This window comes from Stegostoma tigrinum, chromosome 10, assembly GCF_030684315.1.
Source record: "Stegostoma tigrinum isolate sSteTig4 chromosome 10, sSteTig4.hap1, whole genome shotgun sequence".
Classification (NCBI taxonomy): Eukaryota; Metazoa; Chordata; class Chondrichthyes; order Orectolobiformes; family Stegostomatidae; genus Stegostoma; species Stegostoma tigrinum.
Window position 1 is genome coordinate 77,606,902 of NC_081363.1, and position 22,974 is coordinate 77,629,875.

General features: G+C 40.5%; 1 protein-coding gene across 1 annotated transcript in view; it reads left to right on the top strand.

The window, feature by feature from the left end:
• Positions 1 to 20,935, top strand: part of bub1bb (BUB1 mitotic checkpoint serine/threonine kinase Bb) — a 75,009-nt gene extending 54,074 nt beyond the window's left edge. Inside the window, exons 17-24 of the mRNA XM_048537000.2 lie at positions 2,532 to 2,707; positions 4,517 to 4,648; positions 5,092 to 5,192; positions 8,540 to 8,701; positions 10,238 to 10,380; positions 13,846 to 14,017; positions 19,386 to 19,492; positions 20,678 to 20,935. Of these exons, the coding sequence (XP_048392957.2) occupies positions 2,532 to 2,707; positions 4,517 to 4,648; positions 5,092 to 5,192; positions 8,540 to 8,701; positions 10,238 to 10,380; positions 13,846 to 14,017; positions 19,386 to 19,492; positions 20,678 to 20,852 (1,168 nt within the window). The 3' untranslated portion in view covers positions 20,853 to 20,935. The remainder of the gene's footprint in view (positions 1 to 2,531; positions 2,708 to 4,516; positions 4,649 to 5,091; positions 5,193 to 8,539; positions 8,702 to 10,237; positions 10,381 to 13,845; positions 14,018 to 19,385; positions 19,493 to 20,677) is intronic.
• The last annotated feature ends 2,039 nt before the right edge of the window (positions 20,936 to 22,974 follow it).

Consider the following 22,974-nt stretch of genomic DNA (forward strand, 5'->3'; position numbering starts at 1 on the left):
CCTGCCTGTCCATGTACCAGTCCATTTTCAAAGTGCTTATTTGTTGAATTGATAGATTTCCAGTGCCTGATACTTTTTAAATAGCTGACCATTTTGATGCTTCACACTGAACTATGTACTAGATATTTTGGACCTGCAAAAGAGCAGGGAAGATGATTTTATATAAAAGATGTAAGTGAATGAAACGGAGATCATGTTAAACCTAGGAATAGGTAATTGAAAAGGAGAATAAATGAATTATAGATGCATGCAATTAAGACTACTGCTATTGAGAAGGCTAAACACTAGTATTGATTTTGAGCTACCATACCTACTTGGATAGGAAAGAAACAACAAACATGGTTGAGTTGTAGTCTTTGCTGGCTAGACCAGAATTGAATATCTGTTCTTTTTCCTGGAAAAGGTGATGCTGTGCTGTTTTCTTGATCTGTACTCCTTGGATGAATGGGCTGCCACAGTGTTGGGGAGTTAAAGAATTTTCACCTAGCAACAGCAATGGCTGGGGATTTAACTCCAAATCAGAATAATATGACTCAATGGAACTTCCAGGTGGCGTTCCTCTGCATCTGCTGTCCTGGTTCTTCTAGGTGGTAGAAATTGTGGGATTAGAAGGACCTGTGAAAGAACCTGAGCAAGTTATTGCAAAGTACTTCATTAGATGGTGCACACTGCAACTGGTGAAGAGAATGAATATTGAAGATAGTGGATGAATGCCAATCAAGCAGAATTTTTGTCCCAGATTGTGTTGGGCATTGGTGAGTGTTAGAGCTGCACATGTTGAGGCAAATGTGTGTCATCACATCAACTATCTATTAAACAGAAGTTGGGCATTTCAGTGACCGGTGATGAGTTACTTGCCACAAAGTATGCTCTCCTAGCTTCTGACCTGCAGTTGTTGCCACAATATGGCTGGTCCAGTACAGTTTTCGGAAGGCAAGATAGCAATCCTCAGATGACAGTGGAGAATGAAGCAACGGTAATATTAATGTGATGGGGCAGTGTTTAGACTTTTATTGAAGCTGGTCATCATCTGCAACTAACCACACCAAACCTAGATGTTACCTAAGTCTTGCTACATATTCATATGGACTGTTTAGGTCTTTGAGGAGCCACAGGAGATGGGGGAGACTGTTTTGGTATGTCCCCTAGAATTGACTCTTTTACCCTGGGAAACAGACTCCGACTAGCCATTGCTCCCGTGCCTTTCATAATTTTGTAACCTTCTATCAGGTTGTCCCTCATCCTTTTGACATTCAAATGAAAACCAAGTTTGTCCAATCTCTCCTCATAGCTAATACTGTCCAAAGGGTTCTGGTTTCTGTACCCAGTTCAAAGTCTCTACATTTTCTCTAGTAGTGTGGAGACCAGAACCAAACACTATACCAAATCTGGTTTAACCAAAGTTCTAGAGATAATGGCAACTGCAGATGCTGGAGAATTCCAAGATCATAAAATGTGAGGCTGGATGAACACAGCAGGCCAAGCAGCATCTCAGGAGCACTGAGATGCTGCTTGGCCTGCTGTGTTCATCCAGCCTCACATTTTATAACCAAAGTTCTATACAGATACAACATGACTTGCCAGTTTTTATAGTTTCTGCCCAGAATGATGAAGGCTAGCGTGCAATGTGCCTTTTTGACTGCTTTTATTTACTTGCATTGCCACTTTTCGAGAACTTTTGACCTGTACATCTGCATCCCACTGTGTTGATTTTACTAAGATTTTTCTACTATTTACTGTACACTTCCCTCCTTCACTAGATCTTCTAAACTGCATCACCTTGCACTTGTCCACCCAAGTCTCTGGTCTGTCTGTCTGCTTTGGCTATTCTCAGTATCCGCAGCTCCCCTAATTCTTGTGTCGGCCACAAACTTACTAATCAGGCCATTTACTTTCTCCTCCAAATCATTTGTGTATGTCACAAACAACAAGGGTCTCAAACTGATCTCTGTGGGACACCACTGGTCCCAGATCTCCCCCAGTCAGAAAAAACACCCTTGCACTGATATTCTGTCTTCTGACTAAACTAGTGCTGTCTGGAACCCCTGTGACTTCACGTTCTGTTCACCCTGCCACGAGGGACTTTGTTAAAGGCATTGCTAAAGACAACATCCACTGCCCTGCCTTCATTAAGCATTTTTGTCACTTGCTCAAAAACTCAAAACAAGTTTGAGACTCCATCTTCCCTGGACAAAGCTGTTCTGCCCATTGCTAATAAGTCCATGTTTTTCTAAATGTAAATAAATCTTATCCATAAGAATCTTCTCCAATAATTCCCTTACCATACCACTGACATAGGTAGGGTGAGATAGGTGATCAGTATGATTTCGAATCAATTTAATCCTATATTTTTGAATTTCCATGTATATTCTTTAATCCCACAGTGGTAATGTGCCTTCACGTGATTGATTCTTATCGTAAATGCGAATTTTCATAATTCGCTGTGCTGGGTGACTTGGTCTGCTGCGATTAGCGTTAGGGTATGTGTTGTAAATGATGTGACAATATTTGAATATTTGTTTGTATCACAGTCCAATTCAGGAAGCAAGTGAAGATGGTCTGTCCTCTGCTACTACCACCTCCTCTTCTGCAGTATCCTCTTCTTCCATGGGAGGACTTGGTACTATGAGTGACTTGAATATTTTGGAGAAACTGGAGCTGGGCCAGTTGAACTCTTGTGAGACCAACAATGTGAATTCCACCTCTGGTATGACTTGCTGTCTGTATTTAGTCTTTCTGATTTAGATATGTTGCAACCTAGTTAGCAAAGCAACTATTCAGTTACTATTCTTGACAGTATGACTAAACCAGATTGACTTTGAGTTAATAGTTAAGTGAATTTTGACTTGGAGAATAGCTGGTGATGATTAAAATGTTAAATCCGAGAAGGAGCTGCATATGCGACCTGAATGTTTAAAGAAACCTATCCTGAAGTACAACTATTAACTATACACTTAAAATGTTTTGGAAATTTTTCAAATATTTTAGTATCGGATGTTGAGTGATTTATTTCTTGGATTTCCAAATATTTGTATGCAAAACAAAGAGCAGAATGATGTATTGAAAAGCATTTTGCCCAGTAATGGATAGTTTATTGAATGTCTTTTCTTGATGTCAAATTAGATGTTAAAATTTATTATCCTTCGCTTTATTCTGTGGTGATTAAGCACCTTGAGCTGACTGATATCTGCTCCGGTCAAGAGTGTTTTTGTTTATGTTGTCTGCTACCATTATGCTTTGAGAACCTGTCACTGGCAGAAATCAGTTTCACATCAAATTGTTCAACTCAACAGGACTATGTTCTGTAGCTATATTCATAATTATAATGCAAGTCTTGTTTTCAAAAATCAGTGTCATTTTATTGAAATCCTTTTTATCCTATTTATTGCTTTGCAAACTTCATTATTCGGTGTAGTTTGTAATTCATGTCTACAAACCCATAATTTTTTCCTAAGAGGAGAAAGCAGTCCACTACCTTTTGTTAGTTGGACGTGTGTGCTCTACCAAGTGCATCTCTCTATACAGTCTCTAACCTGCCTTGTGTGTCCCTGGCCTTCAAATGGAAGTCAGATGTAACATTTTGATTTAATTTTAATAAAACCCATAGATACTAGAATTACTGTGCAGATCCAGCAATATTTATGGAGAAGGAAAAATACCTTTACTGGCTATAGACCTGAAATACTTTTGAGGCACCTTTCTGAACAGCAAAGTCTTGAGAGCATTGACTACAAACCACTTACCCACCCTTCTGGCAGATGGTTCTGTACTGTGGAGCTATCTACCTTGGCATTATTCAGCTGCCAATGTGGGATCTTTTTGAGTGCTCAGTGCCAAATGAGGCAAGTGTAGGAGATGTGGTTGAATTGTGGTTCTAGTCACTTTAAATATGCAATAATTATTTTACTTGTAATAATCAAAACTGCCTCAAGTACTTGTAAGCTTAGCCAAGGTTTAGTTAGTATTATCCTTTCAACTGAAGTTAGAAAGATCATTTGGTGGCACATAATTTTTTTTTCAGAAAACAGTTACTTGATCAAAAACGATCAGAGTAATTATCAAGTGAGTGAAGCATAGATTTGCCTTTATCTGGTACACGAGGTAAACTTGCAGGTGTACCGAGTGATCCTAAACTTGAATGTTGCATTGCTTTAATACAAATGTTGTACGGATGTATTCAGTACCCACCTCCATATTGCCAGCAGCACTTTCTAGGCTTTAATCTTGAGCCACAGTTTTGATGTATAAATTTCCTCTTCATTACAATAGCCACCCTACAACCAGAACCTGGTTCCCTATATTGCTTTGATGCTGGTACAGTTGCATTTTCTGTTTTTTGAACTGGAAATATTGGTCTCCAAGTTGATGTAATTCGTCTGTCCTGTTGTGTCCCAAATTAATATAATATTCAGTGAACATTACAACACACCCTTGGCTCTGAATTGTTGCATTATTATACAAGTCCAAATGTGCTCGTGTTCCTTGTTTCTGAAGGATCCATTCTAATAAATTTCAGATAATCCATGGGATATAGAAATCAGGAAGCAATTGCTTTCATCCCTACCTGTGCCGTTGAGCTCATTCTCAGAGTTCCACGTTCAGAATGCCCCAGTACCTACATTTGAAGATGGATGCGAGCTAACTCTAGGTAAGCAACAGTATAGGTTGCTCTCTGCAAATCTCCACGTGGTGCTTTGATATAAGTAGCTTGGAAAAGAAGCATAAATTAATGAGTGCAAATTTGTAATGGGGCTAATCTGACCTAAAGTGGTTTAACAGCTGATGTTGGGTAAGTATATAAAAGTGCAGGCTTCATCTGCCGGTATATAGATGTAACTGATTTACTTTCATTATTTCATAGAACGAGCAGTAAAGTTTTTTTTTTTTTCCCCCCCACTGGTTCCTTGCTAATCTAGATTCATCTACCAGCACTTCGTGTGCCTCTGTGTTTGTGCGACCTCGTATGTGAATTGGTAGCAATGTTGCCTGTGTTAAAAATACTTCATTGGTCATAAAAAAAATTAATTCAATGGCTCTTGAAATTGTGAAAAAGGTACTATATGTAGGTAAATCATCCTTTTTTTTGTATAGGTTCACAAGCATTTAGTATCAAACTAGCAGCAGTACATGAGCAGCATCGTGTATTCTATGGAACCAATCCAAGATTGAGCTTGTCCAAAGCTATTATTAAGGTAAGTATCTTGACTATATATGGAAAAAAAAGCCTTTCTTTAGGGCAGAGCTGGGTGTTTCACAGGTTTGGGTGACAACATAAATACCTGGTACAAATTGTTTAGTTTTTGATCAGCAAAAAGTGTGGTCATCTTGGGAGCTCTCTGTAGAGGATCTTAATTGATATTAGAAATGAATGAATATGACCTGTCTTCTGCAGTCTGTACACTTCATTCTAATACAGCAATACTGACATAATGGAAATTCTTTAAAAGCATATTTTAGTAAAATGAAAATCTACAACTCTTCCTGCAAACCTTTTTTATTTGTTACATAAGCATAGATCATGGAGTTACATTAGACTTGTATGGTGATTGGGAAAGGGAGCATTATCGTTTTTACTATAATTAGTTTGATGGAAATGTTTACAAGCATCTTGGGGGCTAAGCTCTCTGAACAAGCAAGTTAATAGCCAAGTTTAAAGATGTTGCTTAGTTGTTTGTACCTGTACGAAAAAAAAATCAGCTCCAGTGTTGCATTAGTCAGCCTGCCTTCAGATGTGGATGTGCTAAAATCCACCTATAGATCACTGGCGAAGGAGATAAATCTGTCAAAATTTCAATGTCCTGTTGTATCACATCCCTAGTTGGTAGGCGGGGGAGGTCATTCAAACATGTAATAACTGTCAGAGACACTTCAACGCTTTTCCTGATATTTAGCTGTCAGTAGAAAACACTATCCTACTAGGCCCCTATTTAGCCTTTTTGCAAACTTCTCTTTGGTAATATGTATGCAGTTCAAAACACCCTAACTTGTTTCTCTTATTTCCTTAGCATCTATCATTATCTTCTCAGTAAACATTGAGGAGAAATCCATTACAAATCTCTCCCATCTCCTGTGGCTCCACACACAGACAGCCATACTGATCTTTAAGGGAACCTGGTCTCCCCGCTAGCCACCCTCATACTCTTAATATAGCTATAGAACCTCTTGGGATTATCTTTAACCTTATCTGCCAGATCCATCTCAGACCCTCTTTTTGCACTTCTGATTTCCCTCTTGAGTGTGCTCCTACGCTTTTTAGTGTTATCTAGAGATTCACTTGAGATTTACATGATAGATAAAATGTTGCCTTCTTTTTCCTTAGCAGAGCCTCAGCATCCCTGGTCAAGCAGGGAACCCTAAACCTGCCAGCTTTTCCCTTCATCCTAACAGGGACATACGATACCTGGACTTGATATCACACTTTTAAAATACTCCTAAATACCAATTGTTCCTTTTCCTTCAAGCTGACTCACCCAATCAACCTCTGCCAGACCTTGCCTAATGGCCCCAAAATTGGTTCTGCTGTAGTTCAGCTCCTTTTTTAAACTGTGGACCTGTCCTATCATCCATAAAACTAAGAGTTACGGTCACCGGATCCACGGTTCTGTCTGTCTGACACTTCAGTCACTTGCCTGTCCTTGTTTTCTAAGAGGAGGTCCAGTGTTGCAGCCTCCAAATAGGACCCTCTACATATTGATTTGGGAAACTTTCTCAAACACGTTTTGACAAATTCCAGCCTGTCTGGGCCTTTTACACTCTGGGTGGCCTAGTCAATACAGGGGAAATTGAAATTTCCAACCAATACTACTCTATTATTCCTACAGGTATATGCACTCTCTCTACACATCTCCTCCAGTACCAGCTGGCTATTTAGGGTCTATAATACAGTCCCAACAGTGACCATCCCCCTCCGTTTCTGAGTTTTTAACCATTTGGCCTCATGACCCCTTAAGAATATCCTCTCTAAGCAGTACTGTGTTGCCCATTATCAAAAGGGCACCTTACCCCTCCTCACTTAGTTGTACTTCTGTCATGTCTAGAGCATTGAGCTGTCAGCCCTGCCATTCTCTCAGCCATGTTTGTTACAGCTATAACATCCTAGTCCTCAGAGCCAATCCATGCTCTTGAGTTCATCTGCCTTATCAGTCAAGCCTAGTCTGTTGAAATAGGTACACTTTAAACCAAAGTCTTTTCCTTCCCTTTACTGTGCACCTGTCTATCCTGAATAGTAAAGTTGGTGTAGGTGACTAATATATTTTCACGCAATGTCTCAATGGCTCCCACTTGCTGTACATAATAGGAAATCATGGATGTAGAATAGTTTTCACTTCTCTGGATATGTGAGATACTTAGTGGCTTAATACACTTCAGGACAAAGCTTAACTTGTACCCCATCTATCACAGTCATGCAAAAACCAGAACATGTTACCCTCCCCCTCGTTCAACCTAAACTGTGGATCTGGTATTTGGATGACATTTGTCATTATTAAACTCACCAAGCTGGAAGAGACCCACTACCACCTCAATGAAGTATTTGTCGGGATTGAATTCACAAGAGAAAATGAATACAACAATCGGCTTTCATTTCTGGACATCAGGGTTGAACATATGACCAATGGGGAGTTCCAAACCTTGGTATACAGGAAAGCAACCCACACTGACCAAATCTCTAATGCTCACTAACAAAGCTGTGTTAGGATGCTATTTAAACAGGCCACCACTCTCAGCAACATGCTAAACTACACAGGAAAGAGGAAGAGCACCTATACAAAATCTTCGTTATCCCCACAACTTCATCTGCAGGACAACACCAAGAGGATGCAGTTTGCTGTAATACACTGGCCACACTGCCATACATCAAGAACATATCAGAATTGACAACGAGACTCATACGACCACTGGGAATCATGGCAGTACACAAGCCCACAGCCATGCTACAACAAACACTCCAGGATTAAAGACCCCATACCCCACGACATGCAGAACCGATATAGTTTACAAAATACCATGCAATAACTGGCACAAGCATTAATTAGACAGGAAGGAAACTAGTCATCAGAATACATAAGCATCAGCAAAATGACACAGCAGACTTTCCCTAATATCAGTACACTTGGACAATGAATGCCATCAGTTTAACTGGGACAACGTAACCATAGTAGCCCAAGCCAAACATACGTACACACCGGGAATTCCTAGCAGCATGTTTCACAATCCATAATGCAATCAACAAACACACAGAATTGGACCCCATTTACAAACCCATACAAAACAGAACCGGAAATGACACCACTCACCACAACAGTGAGGGGAGTATAAATTCCAAGCAAAGTGAAACAACATTGGTTTGAAAGGTTTTGAAATTGGGACGTTACTGATCCATCTGTAAGTGGGCACGTAATTAGTGAGTGGGACATGGTGTACGTTAGGATATGGACCAAGTTTTGGGTAACTACTGACATTTCACAAGTCTCCTCTAATTGAAATGCATGTAATATTAGGTATACATATTCAATGAACTTTGATCGTTTCCTTCAAACAGGTGCAGTCTCACACAGTGCCTTGGGACTTCTACATCAATCAGCAACTTAAGATGAGGCTTGGTTCCAAGTTTAATAATTACTTCAGTCAGAATCACAGCTGCTATTTGTTTGACAATGGATGTGTGACAGTGGATCAGGGCAAGCACTGCGAAACTCTACAGGTGAGATCATCACTGAGAGATGTACAATATCTGTTATATTGGGGCAGTGGTGAATAACTTGTTGCATCTCCATACTAGTTGTTTTTTAGGTGGCGGGTGGGATCGGCAAATAGCTATCATTACTTTTAGAGAATTAGGAATGATAACTGATTCATGGAACTGTCTTCACAGTGGGGACAGTTCCATGTGCTATGTTACTCTTGAACAGTGTTGTTCAATGCAGGTTTGTAAACATGATATCTGGACTTCAGGGTTTAAATTATGAGCAGAGTTTAAACAAATTAGGTCTTTTTGTTTAGAAGGTTAAGGAAGTGGTCTTCAGGTTGTAAGGGTAAGATAAGATAACAATATATACTGCTTCCACTGTTTGAAGGTTCTAGAACTGAGGGTATAGACTAAGAATTAGGGTTACTCCGAGTTCTCAGAAAGCACTTCTACACTCTAGTGGAGGTTTGGAACTCTCTTCCTAAAGCAGCAGTCAATCTGAATTCACTTGTTAAATTTAAAAACTGATATACATTTTTATGAAGCAAAAGCATCAAGGGATATAGGTCCAAAGCAGGCTCCTGGGGCTGATTTGACCTAATCCTGTTGACCTGTCTCTTGGAAGTAATTATCTGACAACTGTGATCAATGACTCAATCAGTACAACATCAAGAGATGAATTTATGGATGTGAGATGGTTGAGGAAGACCTGTCTAACTTTATCTGTCCTAGTGTAGCTGCTTTTATTGTAGCTTAATCAGGAAGGGGCAGGAAATGAGGGTTACTGTTGCCCAGACCATATCTCAAACTCCATTACTAAATGTTTCATGAATTCAGTCAGAACAATCTAGGGCTTTGTTTCTAATTTGTTTCATGAGTACTGTGCCTGAAAGCAGATCCATTGTCTGCTGATGATTCTGAAACTGATTTCCATGCCATTTTTTGTCAATGGTAGTTTGTAATTGTCTTCCAGTCTCTGGCAGGGTGAGGAGGCAAATCTGAAGTCTATCTCAGTCAGAATAGAAATCGAACCTGTGGACTTGGTATAATCCTTAACCACACATCCATCTAACCCCTGAGTCCCTGACATGACTGGAGCATGTTTTTTCATTTGTCTGAAGGATGGCTATTTAGCTAAGGAACCAGAAGACAACCAGAACAGCAGGGCCATATGCCAGCTTAACCTATTAGTGTTTTAAATGGCATGGAGAGAAAGAAGACTTAAAAATAGAAAATTCCAGTGATCCCTGGTTTTTTTTTTGTATAGGACACAATAGAATGCAATTCATTTTAGTATAATAATTGCATGTTAGAGGTGACTTCTCTGCCATTATAGTTTGTTACTGGTTAGCATTTTGTCAGATTTTTTTGAAATGCCACATTAGTGAATAGTAAAGTTGCTGGTATTTCTTGATTCCTTTTTGTACAAATTATTTTATGGATTTTTTGAGTCATTTCTCTACTCATGAAAATAAAGTTTAATCCACAACAGTCAAGACTAAACTGTCTTTGCATTTTGTAGCTGTTCACTTTTTGTTTTCCATTTTATAGGGTCTGTCTCAGGTGTGGGAAACTGTGCCAGAAGCACTGGTGGTGTTTCTGACACTTGACTTACTAGCTTTAGTGGAACTCATGCACACAGCTGAAATTGTTCATGGAAGCATAGCACCAGAAACACTCTTCATGGATGACAGGTTAGTTTAACCTGTTTTACAAAGCTTTCAGCAGTATTTTACCTTTTATTGCATAACCTTGGGATAATTTGAGCAAAGGGTTGGAGCTAGAGTTCAATTTTCAGTAGCTTAGTATTGGATTTTTGCCTCTGTCTGTGGAAACTATTACACTGCATAATGATGAAATATGGCCAGTAAGACTCAGCATAAATTGGGGCTTCAAACAATGAAGAAATCCACTTCCATCTGCTTGAATTTCTGTACATTTTTCCATTATGGAAGAAAGGATTGAGATTTTGGTAATAGCAAGAAGAAATTTGTTGTCATTTTTGATCAGAGGATTGAGCACCACAGAATTTGCATTTGTCTGGCAGCTTTTGAACTTTAAGCATAGTTGCTGTGCAATAGGTCTCTAGATTATGATACAGTCATGATACGGTCATTTCGGTGTTATTTAGATTCACTTGCAACTTTCGGTGTGAAAGCACTAATGCTTGGGTGATCCACGGCAGATTCACCACTTCAGACATTTTATTTGACTTTGCTATATTTCATTTAAACCAATGTTGAGTATTGCTGAAAACAAACTTATTTATTAAGTGTTTTGTCTTACACCCACGGTGATTTGTAAGAATTTCAAGAGAAATCAACCCTATGTGCTGTATGAGATGACAGTGCTGATTGGTTGGCAAGAGGACGACTTTTGACAAGCATTTCTCACCTGTCCTTAGTTTCCCGTGAAGATGGTGGCAAGCTGTTTTTCTTGAAACACTAATTCAAATGCTGTCAGTAGACACCCCAACCCCATACTGCTAGGGAGGGAGTTTCAAAAGGTTGACGCAGCAATAGTAAAGAACTGCCATTTTTCCAAGCCAAGATGATGTGTAACTTTGAAACGACCATCTGCAAGTTCACTTCCACATGTCTGTTGCCCTAGCCCTTCAAGGTGGAACCAGTTATGAGTTTGGAAGTTGATGTCTGAGGAGCTTTGATTTTCTGCAGTGCATCTTGTAGATGGTACACTGCTACTTAGTATCAGTGATGGTAGAGGGAGTTGATATTTGTGGATGTTGTACCAATCAATCGGGCTGCATTGGCCTGAACGGTGGGCACCTCTGGTACAGGTTTCACTATGGTGAATGCACCAGTTAGATGATGATTGATAGTTAACTGTCAAGCTTCAAATTTAAACCAGGCAAGTTGATTCCAATCAAGGCATTGTCTAGAAAATTGTGTTAGAGAAAAAATGTTGTCAATCTTGTTGAACTGAAGCAGGTGTAACATGTATATAACGTTCTTTTGGCCTGTCTGCAAAATACAAGGCCATATGTATTATTATGTGTGTGTATATAGAGATTCCGGTATGTGCAAAATTGCCATGCTGCAAACTTGACCGGTCATCTTAAATTGTTTGTAAGCAAAGCATAAACTGAGTAGTGGAAGTAGACTTGCAGCAACAGTGAATCCTGTCAGATTTCTCAACTAGAATATCATGGAAAGGGGTCTCATTTGTCTGCTTCATTTCAAAGGTGAATTTGTGTAGACTAGTGCCTGTTATGAAGTGGAATGAAATTTAGACATGCAGCTGCAGATGCAAATATAGCCAGTATATTATTAACATATTAAAAGCTAAAAGGGTGAAAGTTTAGATTTATTGCTTCAAACCACCTTTTATCAATGACCCCAACAAAGAATTTGCAAGATACAGGCCTCATGGGGATTCGATGGATTTGTCATCTATGTGGGCATACATGTTAAAACAAAACTCAACAACCTACGTAGCTGGGTTCATAATTTCACTGACTCCTGATTCACATAATAGTGTCAGGTCTGGATTGCAACAATATAATGCTGCGCTGCACTGATGTCCTTAAACTGGACAATAGGCTAGCAATGTCAAATAAGCATGTAAGTATTGTATTGCTCTTGAAATGCATGTTTGGTATGGTCTGTGTACATGGAAACCTTGCTCAACATGTAGCAATTTGCTGAGTTCCTGTTGTGAAGAACCAGTCATAGAAAATATTGGGCGTTGTCGCTTGTATGTCTTGGGCATCCCATATGTATATGGATTAAACTAATTTTAGCTGTGCTACTTTTCAGCCTCTGAAGCTAGTCATGGTGGTGATTTACCTTTTTGGATATTTTAGTTTGAGAAGGCCAAACTAGATGAAATGAACTTGTGACCCAAAAATTTCAACTTGTACACAAGCAAGATAACTTGCACTAAACCACGGATCAACAGAGCGCTGAGTTTGTATGCCAGAATGATTCTCAGAATGTTGCTTGTCTAAATATAATGGCCTACATTTCCATCTGCCTCTTAATTAGTACACTGGGTTATTGAAAATACAACCCATGGAAAAAGATGAAACTGTAAAATAGCAGCCCACAATCATCACCTGGTATTTGGAGTACAAACTGATGTGAGATTGCTCGCTGAGCTGGAAGGTTAGTTTTCAGACGTTTCGCCACCATTCTAGGCAACATCATCAGTGAGCCTCCGACGAAGCCTTCTCCAGATTTTTGAAGTTTTTTGAGTAAGGCTGTGATTCGGTTCTCTAGTTGTGGGGTCGGGTCTATCACCACCTGTTGGTAAGTGTCGGTATCTGCAAGCAGTGCGTTCGCTTTCTCAATGTAGTCTGTTTGGTTTAAAATGACTGTCAAGCATCCTTTGTCTGCAGGTAGGATAACGATGTTTTTATCTTTTTTGAGCCCTTTTAGGGCTTTCCTTTCTTGTGTATTGGGTGTGTTTTCTTCCTTTTTCCTGCTTAGTGTTGGTGCGACTGTCTGTCTGATGGTTTGCTGGGTTTCTTCTGAGAGTTTGTTGTCTTTCAGTGTTGTTTCTAACGCTGCTAAGCAATCTTTCTTGTCCGCATCCCGGAAGTTGTAATTTAATCCTCTTACTAAAACGACTTTTTCAGTGTCTGTTAATGGTTGGTCAGATTTTTTTTAATCCATGCTTCTGTGCTGTCTGTGTTGTTTTGTGAGGTTTGTCTAGTTTTTTTCTGCCGGTCTAGTTTTTTCGTTTTGTTTGCTGTTGTCTAATGTCTATGGCTCATTGTACTGTCTGTCCATTCATGGTCTGTCGTGTTAGTGAGTAGTTTTTTTTTTGGCGCGAAATTTCCCGGTTGTCCCAGCTTCGTCGGAGGCTCACTGATGTTGCCTAGAATGGCGACGAAACGTCTGAAAACTAACCTTCCAGCTCAGCGAGCAATCTCACATCCAGAACCTCAACCTGAGCTACAAATCTTCTCAAAACTTGCTGAAGTACCCTATTCTCGTGAGGTTGACTCACCAATTACTTAATTTTTGTTTTTGTGGCTTGTTAGTAATTTAGCTGTTAACGAATCAAAGCTATATATCATGATGTTTATAATTAGATACAAAGGTGAGGAGTAGAAAGGGAAAGAAAAGCTTTGCACTAAGTACCACCTTTTTGAGATTTGACCATTTTAAACTGGCTCATCTGTGTTCACTCCCTAGGTTTTATAACGATTCTGTGTGCCCCAGTGGTGATGTTTTAGTGAAGCTCATGGACTTCACCCACAGTTTGGACCTGAAGCTGCAGCCTGATGTCGTCAAGTTTATGAAATTTCCTACAGTGCAATCGCTATCAAATAAAGAGCTCCTGCGAGAGTGCACTAATGCCTACCAGGTAAGCTGTCATTAAGGCACTAATCTAGATTGATCTAATACACAACTAATGCTTTCACTCCTATTTAATTGCTATATCTGAGTTGTGCTGGCTAGTTGACAGTGGTGTTTTGTCACCTTGCCCAGTAGTATTGGTCTGGTGCATGTTTATCCTGCTTTGGAGTTGAGTTGTGCTTTCTCTTTTTGGAGGAATGTATCGTGAATGGAAAGATGCTCCTTTCTTGGCACAGGGCTCTTATCACTGCCAAATAAGAGGGATCTCCATTTGTTAAAGAATGGGTATCCGGTCTATCACCTCAACATGGACTATGAAAACTTTGTAAGGGCACTTTCCTCTCCTCTCCCCTTGGCACTGTGCTGGACCACATGATCCACCCAGAGCAGTCCTGCACCATTCCAGGCTGGGGTATCCGAGTCAACATCATTCCCAGCAGGCTGGCCTGTTGAGCAGCTTCCTCCTCCCCACCTCCTCCCCTCCCCCCCCCCCCCCCCCCCCAAAAAAAAAATCAGGAAAAGGTGTTCAACACAGTGGGTCATGAGTATCTGTTTGGGACACTGCGAGCTTTCGGGTTCGGAATGCACTTTGTCACCTCAATCCAACTTCTGTGCATTGCAGTGGAGTGTCTAATGAAGGTTAATGGGTTGCTGGCAATATCCCTATGCTTTGGGAGAAGTGTGTATCAGGGCTAACTTCCTGTCTGGCCAGCTTTACACACTCTGCGTGGAGCCATTCCTACACCTCTTGAATAAATAGCTTTTGGGTTGAGCGCTGCATGGACCGGGGCTGGAAGTGGTTCTTTTGGCATACGCCAATAGCGTGCTCCTCAGGCTGGCAGATCCAGCTGGTCTGCGGAGAATACACGAATGCCAGAGTTCTAATCTGTGGTGTCTCAGCAACTGGAGCAATTATTCGGGACTTCTGGTCAGTCCGTGGCAGATGGGGCCCCCAGCCGGAGCAGCTGCAGTGCTTCAGGTGAGGTACTGCTCCCCTCTTCTACCTGGGAGTTCATCTTTGCACTGCAGAGGAATCCTGGCCGGTGAATTAGTACGAGCTGGAAACCAAAGTGACTGCTCACCTAGCGCACTTTTCAGCGCTAATCCATGTGTTCCGTTACGGGATGTGAATGCTGGTCATAAACCATGTGGTACCACCGGTCACTTGGTCCTCCTGGCTTTGCCACCACCATTCCAAAAAAGCCCATTGAACTTTTGAGACAGCAGGCAACCCTGGGTTGCTGCTGTGGTTCTAAGTCTCCCACTTGAGGAGAGTGGTCAGGCACTAGTGTGCCTTCACTCCCTCAGGTAGCAACTTTCTACCTTCAGACCCTGCACCCATATTTTTATGTTGAACCACCTCCAAGGTGACGACAACTTTCTTCCATCACATGCGGCCCCATTATGTCATACATTTCCTGTGCATGGAGTGCTGTTGGCCTCTGGTCGTCTTCCAGGAATTGCCTGTCTTCTGTCTGGAGCTGATCACAATCTGGGACATGGTTGGCTTGCACTGGAGCTCTTCTTTCTCTTCCCCCCCCCCCCCCCCATGGGAGTGGCAACTGTTGTCGGAAGCCTCTGCCCAGGCACAGCTTCCTCCTTCTGTGGCTTGTAATGGCCAAGGGAGGAGAGAGCTCGGGATGCAAGGCTGACCAGAGTCAAGGACACGTCGGACAGTAGAGGAGCGGGCTTGATAACATCGACACAGTTGACCGAGCTGGCTTCATTCCACCTCCAGTTTGTGACCCAAGCCAGATGGACATGGCATTTGGTCCCAACAACTCGTGTGCGTTCGTGGCAGCTCAGGTATGCAGTGGGCTTCTGGACAATCTGACCCCTGTCTGTCTGGAACATGACATTGATCCGTGACATGGTGCCCCACAATCTGACCTGTCTCGGATATTCTCCTGGTGCCCTCCTGAATGACACAGGTGCTATCTGTACCAGTTAATGCTGCAGACCCTCCACTGCTGTGCCTTCATCTGCCACCCAGACATGCCTTGATGTAATGGTTTGCCTTTTGCAGCAGAGATCTCCAGTGGAGGGCCCTCTACAATGGGGTCTTCCCCTCTTACATCGGGGATCTGGGGTAGAAAGTGGTACATGTGGCATTCCTGTGCGACAGGAGACTGAGCAAGTTCACTAGGTGTCAGTTGCACGTGCGTGTTTTGTGGCCTGAAGGAGGCAATCTTCCATTTGTATACTGAGTGGATTCATCTGTGGCCCCTTTTTTTTTTAAGTTTTTGAAAGGGCTGCTGTTGAAATTGTGGTTACACTTCTCCTGATCTATGGGCACCCAGTACAGGGAGGGGTGGTCAAGTCTACAAGCCACCTTGTGGCTTTGCTGCTAGGCTTGGCCAAGATTGCTATTAATGGTTCCAGGAAGTGGGCCGAAGAGGGGCTTGTCATTCCTGACTGTCTGCTGTTCTTCGCACTGCTTACAACCGTGCTCAGGTGTCCTTGGAGAGGGAGCACACAGTGCTTATTGCACGTTTGAAGCCTTTCAAGACCACTGGGCACTGAGGGGATTGGAGTGCATTATCAACCCAGATAATGACTTTCTGATTTTAGTTCATTGCCTCTGCAGTATAATTTTCCATTTTGCCTTTTGAGTTTGTGTTAGTTTTCCGTTTGGTGCCCCAGGAAGTGGGCTGTTTTATTTTCCTTTTGTTCCGGTTTTGGGCCCCTTTGAAGAGCCAAGGGGGATTTTATTTTAGCCCCATACTGTCCGTATCTCAAATGAGTTTGATGGGGGTTGCTAAGAGGGAATTTTTTTTATCTTTACTTGAAATGAGCAGGGGAACATCTTCTGAATTTTAAACCGTTGTTATCCCTGCCTCAGGAGTATTCAGTGGGGATGGAGCAGAGGGGATTTATTTATTTAGATGTTTGTTTGGCTTCTTTGATTTTGCTTGATTGTGTTTTTGCTTTACCCTTTGTGGTCCCTCCCTAAATGAGGTTGGATCAGATGGAGTCAAGGGAGTGCCATTTTTTTGATTATTTGTTTTTTGTTTTCCTCCAGTGTGGTCGGGTCTTTATTTTTGCTCTACAAATTAAAGGCCGCTTTAGTTTGTTTCAAAAGAGCAGAGTGGGTTTTACCTGGTGCTGTCCCTGTCCCAGGAGTGTCTGATGGGGACAGTGTTGGGGTTTCTTAGCTTTGTCTGTTTACACCTTTTTCGTTTGAGTGGAGGGTTGTTTTTTGGAATGGAGGCCCGCCCACAGGGATTGTGCCAGGTTCACTTTTGTTTGTCATTTATGTAAATGATTTGGATGAGTATACTGGAGGCATGGTTAGTAAGTTAGCGACTGACACCAAAATTGGTGATATAGTGGAAGTGAAGTAAGTTATCTGTGATTACAAAGAGATCTTGATCAATTGGATCAGTGGACTGAGGAATGGCATGTGGAGTTTAATTTCGATAAATATCATTGATTTATTGAGTTATACAGCATGGTGAGATATTGCATTTTGGCAAAAACAAGGAATTGGCTCAGGAGCAGGCAGGTTGAACTATCTTATTTTGGGTTTATGCTTGGCTTTGACTGGTTGGACTGAAGGGTCCGTTTCTGTGCTGTAAGACTCTAAACAAGAGCAGGACTTGTACATGTCACTACACGTATCTTTGTGTATTTTTACATAATCTGAGGTTAACTAATCAGTGATGTTCAGCACTGAACTATGTATTTGTTATTGAAGAATGTTATACTTTTTTTTGAGATGTAAGTGATTACTTGTCTAAGTGAGCTCTTGAGTCAGTACAGCCTTTGTGGACAAAATATATAGAACCCTCCTCAATCTTTGAATCTCTCTTTATTGACCACTTAATTTTTTTTTAAAACCTGTGGATGTTGGCAATCTGAAACAAAGGCAGAAATTGCTGGAAAATCTCAGCAAGTCTGGCAGCGTCTGTGGAGATAAAGCAGAGTTAATGTTTGGGTCCAGTGACACACACTCTTTTTCAGAGCTGATTTGTAGCTAGCCTATGGTTTACTCCTTACACCACCCTATCTTCATATTCCATCCTTTTTCTGAGCTATAATAGTTAAACTTGGTTTACAATTTGGGTCATCGTTTAAATGTTAAAACTTACTGTTCATTGTTTGGTGTGGATCTGTTTTGAACAGTAAGATGATGCCTTCTCTGCCAAATACTCAATTTGAGTGTCCAGATGTATGAAATTATCTTTTGAGCAAAACCATTCAGAATCTGTCCAACCTCTCCTTATAGCTATTACTCTCCAAATATTTGCCAGGATGTTGCCAAGAATTGACCCTCTTGTGGCATAGTGGTAGTGACACTACCCCAGACCAACAGGCCTGGGTTCAAGTCCCATTTGCTTCATCTCTGAACGGATGGAATAGAAAAATAGGTTAATTAAAAAAAATGTAAGAGGGCTGTTGCAGGAGTTCCAGGTTCGAATCCCACTTGAAAAGTAGTGATTGAATAACTTGCTGATGCTAACTGTCACAGTTCAGTGGAAAAACTAGCCTCTTGGATAAGTTGCCCTGTGTAGTTTAATGAAAATGTATAAGTTAGTGATATGATTAAGGTAATTTAACATAAGCATCTCAGTCTGGACAGTAGAAGAGAATAACTGTACTAAAAGTGCTGTGATGCAGACATTTGTATCAGCTGCAATGGCATGTAATTAAATGTTTTAATTGGAGTTTCAGCACATCAGACAATAGTCGCTCTTAAGTCAGACAAAGATGTTACAGTCTTAGTGAGTTTTGAGAAGATTTGTAGCTCAGGTTGAGGTTCTGGATGTGAGTTTGCTCGCTGAGCTGGAAGGTTAGTTTTCAGACGTTTCATCACCGTTCTAGGTAACATCATCAGTGAGCCTCCGATGAAGCGCTGGTGTTATGTCCCGCTTTCTATTTATCTGTTTAGGTAAACAGATAAATAGAAAGCGGGACATAACACCAGCGCTTCATCGGAGGCTCACTGATGTTATCTAGAATGGTGACGAAACGTCTGAAAACTAACCTTCCAGCTCAGTGACCAAACTCACATCCATGTTAGTCTTATTAGGGGCAGAATAATCTACGAGCAGCCTTGGTTCAGGACCAAACATGTTGATGCCAAACCTTGCAGTAGCATTATCAACAGCATGGTTGGCTCAAACCACGCGAGCGCACCAACAACCCAAGATTGAAAATGTATCTGCCAAAAAATTAGTTGGATAAAGTAAAGCTGAACATCTTTATTGAAACCAGAAAACTATGTTTACTGAAACCATAACTTTGTGGCTCAAAATAAATGCTTCAACTTGTATGTAAAAACTATGCTGCTACTTACAATCAATAATACCATTGTTAATGCCTAACAGTCTGTTCTATGCCCCAACATTAACCCTCATCACTGGCGATTACAGGTTGATCTCCTTGGGATTGCAAACACTGTACATTTTCTATTATTTGGAAGCCAGATAGATGTCAGCAAACGGGGCTCACTGTGGATACTTGGGCCTACATCCTCCAGGTATTATTTTGGTTTGTTTTGTACTGTGCACTGTTTCTAAATGAAATAGAAAATTGAGTTTAGTTTGTGTTGCTAAACAAGTTTGAGTCTGCATTATTAATGTAGTTACCTATAAATTGAGCAGTTCTTTTTAATATGGGCTGGGCGTTGCTCCTCGGACCTTGTGGATATATCAGTCACTATACCTGTGCTTACCATTTGTTCATTCATCGCTGAATTTTCTATCCCATAATGAAGCTTTTAAAAAGGATGCTAGTAGATGACTTCTTCAGCATTCACTGCACCACCACAGCACCATCCATGCACTATAATAGATCCACTGTTCCCAAAGATGAAGTTAAATTCTGTTCAATGTAAATATACTGCCCTTCCACCTTACCCAAAAAGTGGTCTCTGCCAAGCGTGACTTTTTTAAAACTTTCTTCAACTTTCTCCATGTTAAGGTTTTCTTTTGGTATTTCCTCTTACTACCCTACTCAGCAGGAATCTTTCATGCTAAGTGGCCAAAGAGGCGACTCTAAAAGAGCTGGTCCTAGATGCCTGTTGATGCGATTGTTCATAAACTGATAGTACAAAAAGCTAAAGCAGAAGCACTAAACGTTTCCTCTACCTCCCATATAGCACAAGGGAAATCAGGAATTCCAAGCGCACTAATTAAATCTTTTACCTTCCATCAGACCAATGTGACATTCCCTGGTAGTTTCCTAAATTGCTTCAGCTCGTGCTTGTTTAGCAGTTAATCCACTTTATTTAACAAATGGTTGCCGTTTTTAGAGTGAGTACTCTGTTCCTAGCAATGCTTTAACAAATCATGGCCTCAACGGAGTACTGTTTTCATCTTGAGTCAGGCTTGGATTAAAACCCTAATCCATACTGACATTACAGTGAAAAATAGAGCTGTACTACACTTGTCTAAAGTGCCACCTTTCAGATGAGATGCTAATCTGAAGCCCTGTCTGTTCCCTTGGATGAACTTTTAAGAGTATCGCAAAAGAGCGAGTAAGTTCCCTCTTAGTGTCCTGATATCTCTCAGCTATTAACAAAAACAAGTAATGATTAGTTCCATTGGCTCCCACATTTCCCTACCTTGCACTAGTTCAGAAATACTTAGTTAGCTTCAAAGCAGTTTAAAATGTGAAACTTGTGAAAGTTGCTATGTCCATTTGTGTCTTTGTATTTTTACAGAATGGAGTTGCTGTATCTGGAGTTGTGGAACAGTTTCTTTGAAAAGATTCTGAATGCAGGAGGTGCATCCTCTGTCTCTACACTGAGTGATCTGCGACAGACAGTGACAGAAGTTATTGAGCCAGATTATGAAATTCTGTATAATGATGCTTTCACACTAATGCCCCATGATTAATGAATGTAAGGTTTTTTAAAATGCTACTGTTGTTTCAGGGTCCTTTTTTATTGCTTTGAATAAAGTTGTCCATATACGCTTTTCATTTTATTGTTGCGGTGATTACATCCGTGTTACCTACCTTTTTTCAAAATTCAACTGAGTTGTTGAAAACTCCGGATTAAATCAACCTTTCAGGACTGTGAAGCTCAACTGCTCGTTGACAGATATTTACTGAGTTAATATATCATGCAATTTTCCCAATTTCCTGTAACCATGATAAATACCTTAATCTCTTTTGCTTTGCATTACACTGCAATAACAACTTCCGACGTTTTTGGTATCCTCACTAAATAAAGGATTGGATCTTGCTGAAAATACCAGACTATATGGTAATGACACACTCCACTCCATTTCAAATGTACAAACAGCTAGTAAATTCAGGGGAATTAAAAAATGTAATTGCAAGTTCTGGAGATTCACACTTGTTCAATTTACTCTCTTAAGTGGGACCCCCACTTTGTCCTTGCTTTTAAAGTTTGTGCAGTAAATGACCATTTAAACAAGGTGTAATTAACATGTCCTTTTAAACAACTGATCATTGCTAATGACTGCTAATCTATTGTATTTTAGCATTGACATTTATGGAGTCTTAATTCTTTTAAGGGTATATTGTTCAAAAATTTAAATTTTTCCTGTGTCTCCTTTTATTCTCAATCTCTAGCCTTTTTGTCATTCATTCAGTTTTCTTTTGCCTTTCTTTATTCCATCCTCTTCCCCCTGCCCTCTCCACCTCTACACCAAACCACTTCCTATGATATGTTCCACAATCTCACCTACAAGGGTGATGCTGAGTTCTCCCATGGTCATCTAACAAGGATTAACAGCAATGCTCTTTTTAAGGATTTCTATGTAATAAGTATCTAGTTAATCTTCAATAAAACTGAAAGATGTCTGATTTACAGTAAATCAAACAAATTGCTGGCAGACTTAAGCAGGTCTTGCAGCATTTGTGAAGAGGACCCAAAGTTAATATTTTTTTGGGTCCGGTGACCCTTTCAGTTCTAAGGATCTGAAATATTCCTGATCTCGGGTGCTGCCAGACCTGCTGTGTTTTTCCAGCAATTTCTGTCTTTTGTTTTCAATTTTATCTGAAATGACTAACAGGGTCATAGTGAGTTAGTGGATAGATTTATTGCCTGAGCCTGATGATCACAGTTCAAATCTCCAGAAACTTGAGCACATAATACAGAATTACAGTCCAGAGTAGGGTGGAGAGAGTCCTGTGCCATAGGGGTGCTGGCTTTCAACTAACTTTACTTTTGAATGTTTGGTAAAAGATGTCATGGTACTGTTATCAAAGAAGAGCAAATTTATGCTGCTGTTCTTGAATGACATCAATTCTGTAACCAATGCACTTTTAGAATAATTTGTTTTTTGATTCTCTCCTATTTCTCCCTCCTCTTTTATCCTGTATTTTGCTTGTGTATCTGTAGTGGCAACTAGGGCACATCTTTTTTGTTTCTGCTTTTGTACCATGAAATATATTGTCATCTAATTTTTCTTGCTGTCCATTTTATTTCAGACCTTCCCTTTTTGTTCTTCTCCCCTATCCACCCCCACATGGATCTTCCACCTGCTCAAGACCTATTGGATTTTTAATTCCCTTAATTTTGATTAAAGCTCAAGACGGGAAATGTTAAATTTTTAATCTGTCCACAGATATCTTATCTTCTGAGCTTTCCAGCATTTAAATTCTTGATCTCTGTTATTTGCGTTACTGTTTCTGTAGACATGCAGATTTATTGGAGATGCACTTCAGTTGTGAACTTTTGAGATGCACGAATTGCCTTTTTGTTCAATTAAAACAGGTCAAAATAAATGACTGTCAAACACCTTTTTAATTCACTTCAGGTAATGTAAATTTTGCTAACTGGGCCAGCATTTATTACAAATTCCTATTACCCTTTTGTGAGTTGCCATCTTGAACTGCTACAGTCCATTGATGCAGGTATATCTATAGTTTTGTTTTTATTCATTCACAGGATGAGGGCTTTGCTGGTTAGGCAGCATTTATTTGCCATCCCTAATTGCCCAGAGGGCAGTTCATAGTCAACCGCATTGCTGTGGGTCTGGAGTCACG